Here is a 15982-nt window from a genome sequence, read left to right as displayed (position 1 = left end):
TCTTTGACTGCTAAACTAAGTCCTTTTTCAGTAGAGGTAAGGACCTAGTGCCTGCGGTTGCCCCCTCTTCTTCTGGTCCCAGTCTCACCACTGCCCCTTGTCTGCGATAGGAAAAGGCAGTGGTCATGGATGCCAGAGCCACAAACAAACCCTAGAACAACCGGTGCAATGGTGTGAGGGGCCAGGTATCTCTTGGCCAGCCTCCCACTCCTAGCGTAAACATAGGGACAGGCAGAGAGGGGGAAAGCGTGCCCAGTAACAGGGGTGCCTGCCAGACCCTGCCAACCAACTTGGCTATGTGCATATGACCAACCACTTCCTCTACCGTTTGGCCAGGAAAGCCTGGATTTGGTTTTTGCAGGTTTGGTGACGCGAACTTGGCCTCCTAGGGCTTATTTTCCGCACCCAGTTCTGAACCCGAGCAAATTACTGCCCGAACCTGGATGGGCCAGGTACGAATTGAAGGGCCGAGGTGGACCAGGGAAGAAAGGTCACTCACACCCAGTCAGAGTGCTGCCAAGTCACCCCCCTGTCACAACACAGACATCCTGCCCCACCGACCCCCAAGTACATGACAGAGAGGGCGCGCCATCCTGCTGCAGGGAGTTCTGCAGGTTGGCTAGCACCAGGGCATAACACTGCAGGGAGCAGGCAGCTCAGCAATGAGCTAAATTAACCTCCAAGCCCCCCAGAGATAGTGGGAGGTCGGTCCCCCGCGGGGAGCAGGGGGGCACAGGCGAGAGGTCTGTGCGGCTGCAGACAGCCAGGACAGGGTTAACAGGTAGGGTCCACAGCCTTCAGGATCCGCCCCCCGCGACCCGCCAGGGCTTGGGGAAGCGAGTTTGGCCGGACAGGCAAGGAACCGGGTTCCGGGGCGGGAGCTGCGATCTCCGCCCCCGCAGCCCTACCCGAGCCCTTGGAGCCGCGGCAGGACCGGAGCGCAGGGGCAGCATGGAGGTCACTCTGGGGTACTGGGACATCCGCGGGGTGAGTGCGGGCAGCGCCGGGCCAGCGCGCAGTGGGGTAGCGGCCCTCCCGCTATGGAGACGGGGTGGGGCAGGCAGACCCCCAACTATGGGGGAGGGGTAAAGGAGTAGGGCAGTCGGCCCCGCAGCTGTGGGAGAGGGGCAGGCAGCCTCCCAGCTATGGGGCAGGGTGAGGGTGCAGGAGTGAGGCAGGCAGCTCCCCAGCTATAGGGGAAGGGTGGGGGACACAGGAGAGGGGTAGGCAGCCCCCCCAGGTATGGGAGAGGGGTGGGGGGATACAGGAGAGGGGCAGGCGGCTCCCCAGCTATGGGGCGAGGTGAGGGTGCAGGAGTGGGGCAGGCAGCCCCCCAGCTATGGGGCGAGGTGAGGGTGCAGGAGTGAGGCAGGCAGCCCCCCAGCTATGGGGGAGGGGTGGGGGACACAGGAGAGGGGTAGGCAGCCCCCCCAGGTATGGGAGAGGGGTGGGGGGATAGAGGAGAGGGGCAGGCGGCCCCCCAGCTATAGGGCGGGGTGAGGGTGCAGGAGTGGGGCAGGCAGTTCCCCAGCTATGGGGATACAGGAGTGGGGCAGGCAGCCCCCCCAGCTATAGGGCGAGGTGAGGGTGCAGGAGTGTGGCAGGCAGCTCCCCAGCTATGGGGGAGGGGTAAAGGAGGGGGGCAGTCGGCTCCCCAGCTATGGGGAACACAGGAGAGGGGCAGGTAGCCCCCCAGCTATGGGGGACACAGGAGAGGAGCAGGCAGCCCCCCAGCTATGGGGTGGGGTGAGAGTGCAGGAGTGGGGCAGGCAGCCCCCCAGCTATGGGGGAGGGGTGGGAGTGGGGCAGGCGGCCCCAGCTATGGGGGAAGGGTAAAGGAGTAGGACAGGCAGCCCCCCAGCTATGAGGGAGGGGTAAAGGAGTGAGGCAGTTGGCCCCCTAGCTATGGGGCTGGGTTGGCAGCAGGGCAGGCAGCCCCACCTATGAGGGAAGGGTAAAGGAGTGGTACAGGCGGCCCTCCAGCTATGGGGGAGGGGAGAGGGATACAGGAAAGGGGCAGGCAGCCCCCTAGCTATGGAGGAGGTCTCTGCAGGGGAATGTATGGGTTGGTTCTATTGGGTTTGCATGGGATCACATGTCATGATAGCCAAGATTTGCCTGGGGTAGGGGGATGGCTCTTGCAAGCAGATCAGTTGACAATTCAGCTAGGAGCACAGGGCCCCATCGCCTGAAAACGTCTGTCCCCCATCCTTATCCCCTCCCCAAGGGTGGGGCCGGGGGAAGGTCATCCCTGCCCAGAAGCCAATGCCCATGTGCTTCTTGCAGAAAGCCCTACACACTCCTGGCCCCTGCCTCTTTCTGCAGTGAAACTCCGATGGACCCGTCCCACTGCCAGGCCTTGACCGGGCACTTTATCTGTAATCGTCTTTAAAAGTTTTGTTTCCCAACAGCAGATGTCTGGGAGAGGGGAAGCATGTCATTGGTGGGTGTAGCTCCCCTAGTGGCTGGTGGCTTGAAGGTCAGGAGCCCCATTGCAATTTTCCATTAGTTGCCGCGTGGTCTCAGCAAGAAAGACCCTCTTGGGGTCCATAGTGCAATGCAGGGTTCCTAACTCAGGCTATTGAAACTCATAGCAGCATGTGTAACGCTGTGGAGCAGGTGTGTTGTCGGTCTCCCCTCACACATACGATGTGTGCTCCATGGTAGATTTGAGTCTGTTAGAGCTTTAGCTCAAGCTGCAGCAGCTTGTACTGTTACAGTCCCACATGGGAAATTTATTCCTTAAATTGGAGAAGATGGGGATTAATATGAGAACTGAAAGGTGGATAAAGAACTGGTTAAAGGGGAGACTGGAACAGGTCATGCTGAAAAATGAACTGCCAAGCTGGATGGAGGTTACTAGGAGCGTTCCATGCAGAGATCAGTCTTCGGTCCAATCTCCTTAACATTTTCATTCATGACCTTGGCACAAAAAGAGGAGTGTGCTAAATAAAACTGTGTGAGTGACATAAAGCTGGGAGGTAATTGCCATAGGAGGAGGACTGGAATATTCCACAAGACGACTCTGGAGAATCCTTGAAAACTGGGAAATAGAAATGGGATGAATTTAATAGTGCAGAGTGCAAGGTCATGAATGTAGGCACTAAAACAAAATATTTGCTAAATAATCTGGGGCTGTGTCGGTTTGGAAAGCAGACAACAGGAGAAAAGACCTGAGTATTGCGTGATCACAGGAATGTTGCTATGAAGCCCCCATGTGATGTGACTGTGAACAAACGTTAAGCCTCGCCTGAATGCACCCTAGGATTGCATTTTCTATAGAGACAGGGAATGTTAGTACCATTAGCCAATAGGCACTGATGCGACCTCATCTGGAATATCCGTGTGCAATCTCGGCTCTCATGGTTAAGAATGATGAATTCAAACTTGAACTGGGCATAGAGAAGGGCTATCTCAAATAATCAGAGAAATGGAAAAACTTCACTGTGACATAGAAGGCGACTTGCAAAGCTTGGCTGGTTTTAGCCAAACCAAACGAAGGCTGAGGGGAGATATGATTGTTCTCTGTTAATAATATAAGGGAGGGAAGATGCAGTGCCAGTGTGGACCACCATCAGTAACAAACAACGGCTATAAACTGGCATAAACAAGTTTAGCTGAAAATAGATGAAGATTTTGACATCAGAGGAGTGAAGTTCTGGAACCAGCCTCCAAGGGGAGCGAGTGGATGGAAAAAACTAACTGGTTTCAAGACTGAGCTGATGAGTTTAATAAGGGAATGATGTGATGGGGTAGCTACAAATGACATTGTGCCTGTCTGTGACTGCAAGTAGCAAAAATCCCCAATGGCTGGAGACCGGATGTTCGATGAAGGAGGCTCTGAAGTTATCCAGAGGGAGTCTTTCCAGGTGTCTGGCTGGTGGAAAATTTGCTCACATACTCGGGGCAACAGATTATCATATTTGGGATTGGGATTAGTCAAGACCCTGTGGTTTTTTTTTATACCTTCCTTTGCAGCACCGGGTCACAAGGTCACTTGCCAGTTAAAACTAGTCAGTGGGAATTCTGGTAAACTTGAAGTCTTTAAATCATAGTTCAGTTACTCAGCCAGAGGCAGGTCTATTACAGGAGAGGGTGGGGGAGGTTCTTGGCTGCGATGTGCAGGAGGTCAGACTAGATGATAATGATGGTCCCTTCTCACCTTCCACTCTGAGCGATGGAGGTTCCCTGGTTCAATCCCCTGTGCAGTGTTTGGCTAAGGTAGAAGCTGTTACATGTGATCTGTGTATAGTCCTGGGCTCCAGCAGCTGTGAGCAGAATTGGGGGTAAGGTCAATTTATCTTGCTCTCTGGAGAGGGGCAAGCTCTGGGCTCGCCCAATGGAACTGGAGAGATCCTGGCATGTAAATGCTCTTGTGCTCCTCTTTGCAGCTTGCTCACGCCATCCGACTGCTGCTGGAATACACGGGCACTCCCTTTGAGGACAAGCAATACAGCCCCAGCGGGGAAGGTAAGGTGTCATGGCTGGAGATCGCGTCCCGGGCTGCCTTGACCTGTGGAGCGTGAGACGGGCACTTGCAAGGTGCATTATCTTTTGGAATCTTGGCAGGGAACCTGTGTGAAGATCAGAACTGGTGCTGGGGAGGGATACAGAAGTGGCTGGGTCTGTACCAATGCACTGGATATCACATTGTGAGAGAGGGGTGCGCTGTTATCGTTAGTGCTAAGGGGGGTTTTAAGATCCATGCTCAACAGTGTTAAATAGCAATAAGTGTCCAGGTCCTTTAACAGCACTGAATGGTCTCCTTGTTGACCTGGCATCTTGGGTCCTGAGTCACCTTAGAGCAGGCCCTTCACTTAGGCTCTATGCTTGTTGAAGGCAATAGAGAGACTGATGGTGGATCAAGCCCAGATCACAGCTGGAAATTGCAAGGAAATCATTGACTAGGGCCAGATTTTTTTCCACTGCAAAAATCAATCAAGATGCAGTTTACAGATCACACCAGGCAGGAGAACAGCAGCTTTTGCTGCCACCCCTGAAATTTTCCAGGACAACTCTGCAGGGCTAGGGATAGAAACCAGTTCTGCGTAGACTCGCTGTTAGCAGTGAGCTCCCTGGAGGGGCTCAGGTTTCAGCAGTTGTGTTAGAAACTGCCTTTTACTCTCTGGCTGGGGATGGGATGTGAGGATTAGTCAGCTAGCGAGGTCAGTTTTCAGTTTGGAGGGCCGGCTGTACAGCCCCTCTGCATTACGTGGGGAGGCAGGGTCAGACCTGTTACTCAGGTCGCCTAAAACCAACCCAGGGTCACACTGTATTAGTTTTATTAACGATCCGCTGTTGGTCGATAGGAAAGAGGATGGACTATTACATACACCAAACTTCCACTGCATTCATACCTCATGCACCCCACTACACAGGTGGCGACGTTACCAGAGACAAGCAATGGAGGCCGGAAGCCTGAGCGGGTAGATCTGGTGTATCCGCTCTGCTGTATCGCCTGCGGTCACGATGCAGGCTTGCCGAGCATGGTCAAGGAGCAGGCAGCTGCCTTGTGTGCATGGCTGTTCCTTTTGCTGAACTTGGCGGCTCCTGTTATGTAACTGAGTTTCTTTCTTGTGTCCGTCACTTGAGAAGCATTCCGAGACCAGTTCCTTTTCCATGCATACAGGTTCTTTCTCGTCTTTTACAGAGTTCATGACTGCCTTCTCAGGGAGATTATATCAGACACTCCTGGCCCCTCTCTTTCTTGCAAAAGAACAGGAGACTTTGGCACCTTAGAGACTAACACATTTATTTGAACATTAAGCTTTCGTGGGCTACAGCCCACTTCATCAGACGCGTGCAGTTTGCTCTCGCCCTCCCACATATTACTCCATGTTCACATCCCTCATCTTCCCCACACACTCCCTGTTCACATTCTCTCCGATTGCTATGATGGGTATTACACGTGGAAGTTCATACAAGGTGGTAACTTGAAAAGGTTACAGAGCTTGCAAAGGTTACAAACTCAAAAGGCTATGCTAGCAATAACTGAGTTACAAAGTCTGCAAAAAGGTCGCAAACTTAATGATACAAGTTAGCAGATCTTCAATCGCATTTGAGCGGAGGCTTTACATAAACAAGACCCCCTTCTCCCTCCCTGCCTTAGAGGTTGCTCCTCCTCCAAGTCTGGTTGTACCGGCCTGTATCGGCTTCTATTGCTGTTGATTACAGGGCCCGCTCCGCTCCCACGGCCAGTTGATAGCAGAACTCCCATTTGCTTTCAGTGTGAGAGCAGGGATCTGCCCTGTATTAAGACACGCCCCTCTGTCTGGAACTGGCCTTTTCTTGCTGCTGTAAGGATGGACTTGATGGGCCCGGATGCCAGTTGGAGTCCATGGGGCTGCGGGCATTGCTTCAACCCTGGCTAGCACACTTGTAACGCCATTCCTATCTCCGTTCTCCCAGAGAGGCTTAGGTAACTACTACTGTGGCGCAGAGAGACTCGTGACCTCTTGGCTTGGATCTAATTTCCCACTTTGTTTTTTGTTTATTTTGGGCTGAGTTCAGCATCCCAAGATTCGTTTATATTACTTCTGAAAGGTCACAGGAGCTGCTCTGTCACAGTGAGTGATAAGAAACCCCAGCTGTGTCAAAAACAGTGCATTCTCCCCAAGCAGAAATGCAGACCTGGTTAGTGCACAGGCAGGGAGTGGCGAAGGGGGAAGGGGTTGATAGAGGATAGGTTGCTTTGGGCACGAAGACACATAATATACAACACATATGACAACATTCTATCCCTTTAGATATCCGATAATTCCAACCTCACAACTTCCCAGGCACCATGAAGTAAAATTCCCCTTTAGAGGAAGGGTGAGTGACTTTGCGTTTAAGGTTCACCCCGGCTTTGTCTCTCACCTGTTTTTTAACATAGTTATTTCTCTCTCTGTAAAACTCATGGTGAGGCGAGGACTGGAGTTTACCTTGATTCAGCTAGGTTGAGGGCTCCCCTATCAATCAGTACATTGGGTTCTCAACTGTTTACCCATTGTGGGCCACATCCTAGTGCTACCCATATGCCCTGAGGAGGCACATGGTGCACAGCTTCTGTGGCTGATGTGGCCGCAGCGGCCTACGGGCCACAGGGTTGAGGACCACTGGACACATTCAAGTGTAAGAACGCAGTGCCTTGGCCCACCAGATTTTACATTCAAGACAGCTATTCACAGTTGTAAAACACCCTTTTCTTGCATGTGAAGACCGAAGCCTGTGTGATGTGAGTGACAGAGCTGGGAGTGAAACCCAGGTGTTCCATGCCGAGCCTGTTTTTTTTTTTTTTTTTTTTTTTTTCTTCTCTAACTTACTAGACTGGCTCTCTTTATGCGAAAAGAACTAGCTGTCACTGGACAGGAAGTCCAGTTCCGGCAGTTGTCCTTACACTGGGTGACAACCACAGAGGCCGAATCCTCTGGCTGGAACTTCAGACCCTGGCTGGAACCTGTACCACTGGAGGTGCTGTGCACAAGCAGTAGCATCATTTTGTCTTGATTAAAAGACAGTTAAGAATTACGATTCCTGCCTTTAATGGCTGGGAGAGGGAGTTCTCAGCTGAGTGTAAATGGAATCTGCCTGGATTTACAGAAGCTAGGGTAAAGACCTTAGGTTTGTATCAGGGAAGTGCCCCATGGGGACCTATGAGTATTCTCAGAACTCGCTGCCCTTGCCCGCCCCCTCTATTCTGCTGGGTTATATACTCTTCCCTGCCCCCCAGTTATCCTCTCAGGTTTATCTACACTTGCAGTTGGAGGTGTAACTGCAGCCAGGCCTCTAGCTAGCTTGCATGCCAATGCAGTGCTGGCTATATAAGCTCACCTGGACCCGGGTATGTACTTCGGTGCATGGACCGTGCTGGACACAGATTCACTGCTGTCATGGTACTGCCACCATCCAATCAAAGCTAGCTCGGGGTGTTTACATGTGCTGCAATTACAGCCTAGATTCATTGCAGGGACAGACCCGATGGGTCCTTGAGGTTGAGACCCCGGGTTATATCTCCATTCAGCTGCATAGTGGGATGGATTGCTCACGTTTATTTTATTAGTCACTGTGGCACCTGCAGGCAAACCAACCTTTGCAGCATGATAAGCGAACCAGATTGCATATGGCCAATGACACTTATCAGGCCCGTGTGCAAACGTGAGGATTTCCATATCGATTGGGCTTGCACGCCCCGGTCTGATTTTAAAGAGGACCTGTGCCAGCAGGGGGAAGCAGGTAAATCCAGGACCTGCTGAGCATGAGCAGTGAACTGGGCGTATTGACACTAGCTGCCAAGTCTAGGAGGAAAGTGCAGATTTAACGTGGCCTAGAGCAAGGTTTTATGGGGTCCAAAACACAGCCGTTTCTGTAGGATCCATAGAAAAATCCCCGTTGGATACCACCTATCCTAGGGGCCTATATGGCCCCCAAAATTATTGTATCTGAGCACCTCACAGGTTTTACTGTTTTAGCCTCACAATCCCCCAGTGTTGGTGGAAGTGCGGTTAGTCTCCGATCCTGGCTGTTAACAGATGGGCAACTCGGGCTCTGAGCGGCTTCGTGGTTTCCCCAAGGGAACCCAGGAAGTGTCATGGCAGAGCAAAGATTTGAACTTCAGTCTCCCAAATCCCTAGGCTCTGCTCTTAACTACTGACCCATCTTATTAGAGACGGGCTTCCCGGCAGGAAGGTCTTTGTTTCTGTGTTTGTCTGTGCGCACCCTAGCACCCTGTTCTCAGCTGGCCCTCTGGCACTCCAGTAATAACCCCATATTGTGACCATGGGGTCTAGCCTTGACACTGAGCCATTTCATTATGTTCTGCCAAGGTCGTAATGGCACTGTCAGGAATGAGAGGCTTGTTGGCCAAAAGGATCAGTTGTGGGGGCTTGATGTTAGCCATGTAAATGAGCAGCATGGCTTTCCTCAGAGGTGCTGAGCAGCTGCAGCTCCTAGGGATTTCGACAGGAGCAGGGGGTGCTCGGTACTTCTGAGAATCAGGCGTCTGTGGCCAGGTTTGGCATCTAAAATCAGAGGCCAGTGGTGAAAATTGTGGCTATTAAGTATCTATTGCTGCAACACTGTTCCTTCGTGCTTGGATATGTGGAGGCTTTTACCTGTTTTTTCTAGGCCCGGATGCCAAGCTGCATGTCCAGAATGGCACAGCTCAGGAACAGGAGGGGGAACACACGTGGCTTTCAAAGTGGCCTGGCCCAGTGTTAGAGCAGCCCAGAGGGTGCTGTAAGCTACCACAGCCTTGAGTGGCTGCTCTGCTATGTCAGAACAGGCATGCCCCATGCCAGGAGCTGAGCAGAAGTGTGGTATAGGGCAGGGGTGGCAAGTTGTATGGGTCTATGGTGCCTGTGCTCCAGGAATATTCAGGGTCTGTGGTGCCCATGCTCTATCAGTGTTCGGGGCCAGGTCTCTCCTCCGGCCCTGCCTGCTGCCTTCAGGTGATTTAAAAGACCCTGGGGTGCCCTGGCTGCTGCCTTCGCCACCACCACCAACAGTGCAGTGGGGTTAAGGCAGCTTCCTGCTTGGCCTTGGTCCTTCCCACTCCTGGAAGCAGCTGGCATGGTCCCACGGCCCCAGTGGAGGGGGTGGGGGCGGTCTCCGCGTGCTGCCCCCGCCTTGAGCACCGACTCTGCAGCTTCCATTGGCCGGGAACAGTGGCCAATGGGATCTGCGGGGGCAGTGCTTGTGGGCAGTGGTGCTAGGAGACCCCCAGCCTCCCCTCCTAGGAGCAGCTGCCAGAGGGGTGTGTGGGTCACTTTTGGGAGCTGCCCAAGGTAAGCACCCCTCATTTTCTCCCACACCCCAGCCCTCAGTCTGCTCCCAAACTGTCCCAGAGCCTAAACCCCAAACCCCCTCCTGCATCCAAACTCCCTCCCAGAGGCTGAACCCCAAACTCCCTTCTGCACCCAAACTCCCTCCCAGAGCCCATACCCCCTCCTGCAGCCCTACCCCAGCCCAGAGCCTGCACCCAAACTCCATCCCAGAGCCTGCTCCCCTCCTGCACCCCAACTCCCCCGAGCCTTAGGCAGGTGGTGGCAGGCACTTGGACCCATTCTAGGCTACCACCAAAAATTATAAAAACCTGCTGCCCCAGTTATAGGGCTGTCCAAGGGTTTTCCTGGTGGGAAGCTCTGTCTGTTCTGGCCCTTTTCTGCTGCTCTAGAGTGGTGCCAGTATGTGGCCAGCATGGGACCCAAGTTTTTTCCACCCTGGGGACTTGGAGCCAGTGTTTGTTGAGAGGTTGAGGTATGGCCAGGGCCCTCTCCCATCAGCTCCTGAGGTGTGAGGAGAGGGAGAGAGCAGGGAACTCAATCTCCAATTCTAACCACCAGTCACGTGTTGCCTTTCTGACTAACAGTGTGACTCTTGGCTTAAAGGCTACAGGGGTTTGGGAGGGGGATATGGGGAAGGAAGGGAGATGGTGGAGGAAGGATGTTAGGTGGCGGAATGAGAGGATGGGAGGAAAGGACACAGTGAGTGTGAGGATGGCAGGGGAGAGATGCAGTGGGGTGGGTGTTTGTGGAGGTAGCAGTGGTGGTGGAGATGCAGTGAGTGGTGTGGGGAAGATGGGAGATGCAGTGGGTGTGGGGAGGGAGATGCAGTGTGTGTGGTGCTGTGGGTGGCGGGGAGAGATGCAGTGGGTGTGGGTATTTGTGTTAGCAGTTGGTGGTTGGAGATGCAGTGAGTGGGTGTGGTGTGTGTGGCAGGGGAGAGATGCAGTGTGGTGGATGTTCGTGGGGTATCAGTGATGGCTGGGGATGCAGAGATGGGTGTAGAGAATAGGGGTGGAGATGCAATTGTGGGGAGGTGATGTTGATTGGGAAGTGCAGTGGGTGGATTGGAGGGTTGGTGTGAGGGAAATTCAGTGGGGGGCAGGTGTCCATGCCATGGGACTTACCATCCTGTTCTTTACCTCAAGTCCTGATTATGATATAAGCCAATGGACTAACGAGGAAAGAGAGCTGGGGCTGGATTTCCCGAACGTACGTAGCAGCCTCCTTTGCTGTTACCCGTGTGTCACTGGGGGGACAGCGTCAGAGAGGAAGTGGTTGGAGACTAGCAGCTTTCACAGCTGGCTCTGAGGTGGAGCCAGGCTGTTGGCTGGGGAAGGGCTTCCGGCTCTCTCCAATGCCCCCTTGGCTGGTGCAGGAGTCTCAGACCTTGCTGTCTTTGCAGCAGCGAGCACGTGGCCATGCCCAGCCTGAGTGTGATCGGTGGTTGTGCATGGCCGTAAGGTTAAATCCTAGGCATTCAACAGTGAATCTGGGGCCCTGCTGTCCATCTGCTCCCCCAAGCAGGGTAAAAAAGGGGCAGGCAGAGGCTGTGTCTGAGCACAGGTGGACTTCAGCAATGTGCAGGGCCTGCTCATGAGACACTTAGCTCTACTCTTTGACCTCCCACTGACTAGGAGGCACAAGTAGCTTGGTGCCCTCCAAGAGTAGGATAAACAGGTGGGAAGAACTTAACCCCTGACATCCTCTCTTTGCCCTCCCAGCTCCCCTATCTCATTGACGGCCAGACAAAGCTCACGCAAAGCAATGCTATCCTCCGCTACATAGCGCGCAAACACAAGATGGGTGAGTATTGCTGCGAGTCGAAGGCTTGTCTGCATGGGAAAATTGACTGGACCGGCTCCTCTGGAATAGGTCCCTAGTCCAGAGTAAAAGAGATGGGCTATTATTCTAGAAGACCTAGGTCATTTCAGAACAGCTGTGCTGGTCAATTCCCCCCAGCGAAGACAGGCCCTTAGAGGCTAGTTGAGATTTAAACCAGGGTTGCTGAGCCTCTCTGCCCCTGTGTGTTTTCTGGTTCCCAGCTGGTGAGAGCGAGGAGGAGATACAGAGAGTGGACGTGCTGGAGAACCAGGTGATGGATTTCCGCCTGGCCTTTGCAAGGATGTGCTACAGCCCTGACTTTGTGAGTGTATCCCTGCTCCCCTGGGGGTGTGGGTCAGAGCTGGAGTGCAACAGATGGCTCAGGAGGGTCACATGGGGTTAACAGGTGTAGATATAATCCAGAGCTTTACAAGCCTCCATTAATTACCTGGGAAGAAGAGTAGTTATCTCCATTTTAGAGAGGCGTGAGAGAGAGAAGTGATGTGACTTGCCTGAGGTCCCATAATAAACCAGTAGCAGAGGTAGGATAGAATTTGAGCCCTCCCTAGATTCAACACTGCCTGTTCCCCCCAACCCACGCTGCCTCACAGACAAAGAGAGGTGGAATTGGTCAGGGATTGTGTGTCAGAGCAGACCAGTCTGTGAAGTCTGTTACGGCTCCTCTTTAGCTACAGTCTCCTCCTTCAAAGGAAGGTGAATCATTTCTGTCATGCACCAGACTAGTTACTTGATGCTGGCATGGCAGGGAGGAGAGTGTCTGGGACGGGAGTTCCCTTCAGATAATCAGTTTATGCCCCAAAGGTTGGGACTGAATTACCCCTGTCACTGTCTTGGGCCACCTGAGAAAGCCGGAACTCTGGGTGATAGGGATTGTGAGGATTTGACCCACAGCTCCCTTGCTTCTGTTTTCTCTTTTTGCAGGAGAAACTGAAGCCGGAGTACTTGGAGCAGCTGCCCGGGAAGCTGAAACTGTTCTCCCAGTTCCTGGGGGACAGGAAGTGGTTTGCTGGGGAGAAGGTATGTGACTAGACAGGGACTGAGGACGTAGCTGCTTTGTGCTAAAGAGAGGCCAGAGATGGGAAGTGCAGATCGGGATGGTTCTGATCTGACTCTCTGCTTATTTTCATTCTGATTTCCAAGCTCACCTATGTCGACTTCCTCATGTATGATATCCTGGATCAGACCCGCCTGTTTGCACCCAAATGCCTGGATCAGCTGAAGAATCTGAAGGATTTTCTTGACCGATTTGAGGTGAGCTTGGCCCTGACTCCCCTGTGACATGCTGTTCTCTGGATCTCCGGGGATGGCCAAGCTAGTTCCAGTTCTGCAGTGTCTGCAGCATGTGACCCTTGGTCAACTTACTTTTGTCAATTATAGTTGATAGATGGTTTCCATTCTAAGCCTTCTGCACCCTTTGTCTTGTTAAAACAATAACCCACCTCTTGGTCCTTTTCACAATATATGGAATCAGAGTTCACCTTAAACAGGAGGTGTTCACTATAGAAGACAATCACACACTAAAGACATACAAACAAGTTTCCACACAGCTCAAGTTCCAGCACTGTCTCCCTTGTGAAAAGCTCCAGACAGGGAACTGGTGCACAGCACATAGTCACCTAGTAGCTGAATAATATATTGCAAGTGCACATCATTACCGTCCTGAATTTTTCAAGCTTGGTTCTTGGGCAGAGGAGATTTTGAGTAGCGGACTGAGTTTGGAACCAAACAAACTGTTTTTGAGAGATGGAGCTTTGAGAAGTTACAGGACTTCCGGCTTTTAGAAAGTGCTTTATCTGCTCCTAAATGTAGAGCAGCTCGGCGATGTAAGGGCCTGGCTTCCAGAAGTGCTGAGTGAAATCGATCGGAGCAGTGAGTGGTCAGCAGCTTTGAAAAATCACATCCTTGGACCTGATCCAAAGCCTTTTGAAGTCTGTGTCAAGGCTCCCACTGATTTCAGCAAACTTTGGATCAGACCTTTGGTCCTCCAAAAGAACTGGGCCATAGGACACGTCTGACAAGACATGGCTGCATGCCTTTCTGGTTTGCAATGGGGAACGATTCCCAAGCAGCTGTTTGGCTGCGGCCTGTGCTGAATTTCTGGCTGTGATGATGGGTAGGGGGCATGTGAGGAGCTGATGATGTCTCTTTACATTGATGGATCTTTTGCTTTCCCTATAGGCCCTGGAGAAGATCGCAGCCTACATGAGTTCTGGCCGCTACATGAAGGCTCCCATTTTCTGGAGATCTGCCCAGTGGAAGAACAAAAAGGAGTAGGCTCAAGTGGAGCTCAGCAAATCTCAAACAACTCTGTTGGCATTGACCCACTGCAGCATCTGAGAAGGAGCTGGAGACCCCTGGGACCCCTCTAGCTTGCCAAGTCACATTAAACAGCAAATCAGTAATAGCTGAAATCTGCAAGTCCTGTTGTAATCCTTCCTGCTAAGCTAGCTGCGATTCCCACTTACTGGCTAATGAAAACATTTTGGTGACTGTATAGTCATCTCAGCTTATTGACTTTCCTGGTTTCTATTTGTTTTTTAAAAATAGATCTCTAGGGAGTTCTGATTAGTAGACCCTTAGTTCTACTTTTAAACCTCTTCTGAGTTTCAGCATTTATCCCAGCATGCAGGCCAGTTCCTGCTCCCATTGGTGCTCTTCAGAGGGCCAAGTTGCTCTTTGACAAACGGCTCTGAATTTCAGAGGAGTTAAGCACCCACCACTCCTTTGAGCCCATGTGCATATTAAAATATAAACAGAAGGATAATTCTTCCCTCCCCTTAAACGTCCTCTCTCCTGAAGCACCCCACACACACTGGCTTGTGATCATACGTGCAGAAAGAACATCGTGTTTCAAAGGGGACGGAAGATTTTTTTTTTGTTGATAGAGACGTATAAGAAGTTGGCTAGTTCCTGAGGGCCATCAGGAGAAAGCCCTGATGTACTATTCCAATGCATAATCATTGGTACTAGTTAAAATCACTCCTCCCTCGAAAGGACTGCTCAGCCAAGTAGAGGGGAGAGAAAGTTGGATGCACCCAATCAGGTTCTAAGTGCGCTGCCCCTGCAGTCCCTCTTCTGACCCCAGAGAACTCAGTCTGGCCTCTCCCTTTAGGTGCCTACAGTAGAGCTGAGCTGTCTGGAAGCTTTGGTCCCAAGCACTGAGCTGCTGCAGCGTGCCGCCTGACAGCTAGAGGCAAGTATGCAGTTTGTATGTGCTGGAGCCACAGCTGCGAGCAGGTTTAGGGAGAGTAGTCTGGATTTGTGCAACTGCAAAGAACCCCTAGGGCATTAGTGGAGAATAGCAGAGAGGTACCCAGTCTTCCAGTCGGGTGGGGTTTTGAGGCTTATGTAAATCCTTGGCCTTTCAATCTCCAAAGCCCCAGGCTCTGCTGTGTCAGCTAAAGGAGATCTCCCTTAGCTGGCAGATGTAATAGGTCTTTTATCTACCTTTGTGGGTTCAGTACCATGCTCAAGGGCGGGCAAACTTTTTCCCTGAGGGCCGCATCAGGTTTCGTAAATGTATGGAGGGTGTTAGGGGAGGGGGTTGTGGCCCAGCCCCACCTCCTATCTACCTCCCTGAAACCCCTGCCCCATCCATCCACCCTTCTCCTGCCCCACATCCAACCCCTCTTCTCATTCTGATGGCCTGCCAGGACCCTGCCCCATTAACCCATTCCACCCCAACCCCTATCCACACCACTCCAAACTTCCCTGCCCTCTCTCCAACCCCGCTTGCTTCCTGCCCCCTTACCACTAGCTGGAGCACGGTGGCTGGCTGGAGCCAGGCCATGTGCCACCATACAGAGCAGGTCAGGCCAGGTTCTGCACCAGCGGCAGAGTGAGAGAGTGAGGCTGCGGGGGAGGGGCAGGGGCCAGCAGGTGGGGCCAGGGGCTGTAGTTTGCCCACCTCTGTACTAGAGGCACCATCACACTCTTTCTCCTATGTAAACAGAGCCAGTACATTACACAGTGAGTGCAACTGTTTATGGCATGTCTGTGATTTATATCTCCCTTGCTGAGCAGCATGTTAGCTGGGGGCTCCTGTGTGTCTTCCTCCCATCTCTGGCAAGCTAGGAGTGTATGCCCTTTGTTCCCACAATGATCACACAACACAGCTTTCCCTGCACCTAAACCCAGGGCCAGCTACCCTGACACGAGCATGGAGAAATGGTGACTCAGGGGGTCGAGGGTGAAGTGCGATGGGGAGCAGCAGGGAGAGCAATAGGACAATGGCTGAAGCACGGAGAAAAGCTGGTGTAATGTGGCTAAGGAGTGGGATGGTAGGGGCCAAAGGGAGTGGAGGTATATAGGGGAGATGCCCCCTTCAGAGCAAATACAAAGATGTGATTCTGGTTGTGAGAAGGAGAGAACCCTGG

General features: G+C 52.5%; 1 protein-coding gene across 1 annotated transcript; it reads left to right on the top strand.

Moving 5' to 3' along the window:
- The first annotated feature begins 879 nt into the window (after window positions 1–879).
- Window positions 880–14116, top strand: LOC116825207 (glutathione S-transferase 2-like). Its single transcript, XM_075064951.1, has 8 exons — window positions 880–987; window positions 4392–4472; window positions 10911–10973; window positions 11486–11567; window positions 11807–11907; window positions 12528–12623; window positions 12747–12857; window positions 13785–14116. The coding sequence occupies exons 1-8, from the start codon at window positions 952–954 to the stop codon at window positions 13878–13880; spliced, it is 666 nt and encodes a 221-aa protein (XP_074921052.1). The 5' UTR covers window positions 880–951; the 3' UTR covers window positions 13881–14116.
- The last annotated feature ends 1866 nt before the right edge of the window (window positions 14117–15982 follow it).

Source organism: Chelonoidis abingdonii, chromosome 4 (assembly GCF_003597395.2).
Source record: "Chelonoidis abingdonii isolate Lonesome George chromosome 4, CheloAbing_2.0, whole genome shotgun sequence".
NCBI lineage: Eukaryota > Metazoa > Chordata > Testudines > Testudinidae > Chelonoidis > Chelonoidis abingdonii.
The sequence above is the reverse complement of the archived record's forward strand: the minus strand, read 5'-3'. Positions and strand labels throughout refer to the sequence as shown.

Bases quoted from the DNA above. Each gene is read 5' to 3' on its own strand.
- LOC116825207 (XM_075064951.1), top strand. From the start codon at position 952: ATGGAGGTCACTCTGGGGTACTGGGACATCCGCGGG. The intron at 988-4,391 runs GTGAGTGCGGGC...TCCTCTTTGCAG, and splicing joins GGTACTGGGACATCCGCGGG to CTTGCTCACGCCATCCGACT. The intron at 11,568-11,806 runs GTGAGTATTGCT...TCTGGTTCCCAG, and splicing joins AGCGCGCAAACACAAGATGG to CTGGTGAGAGCGAGGAGGAG.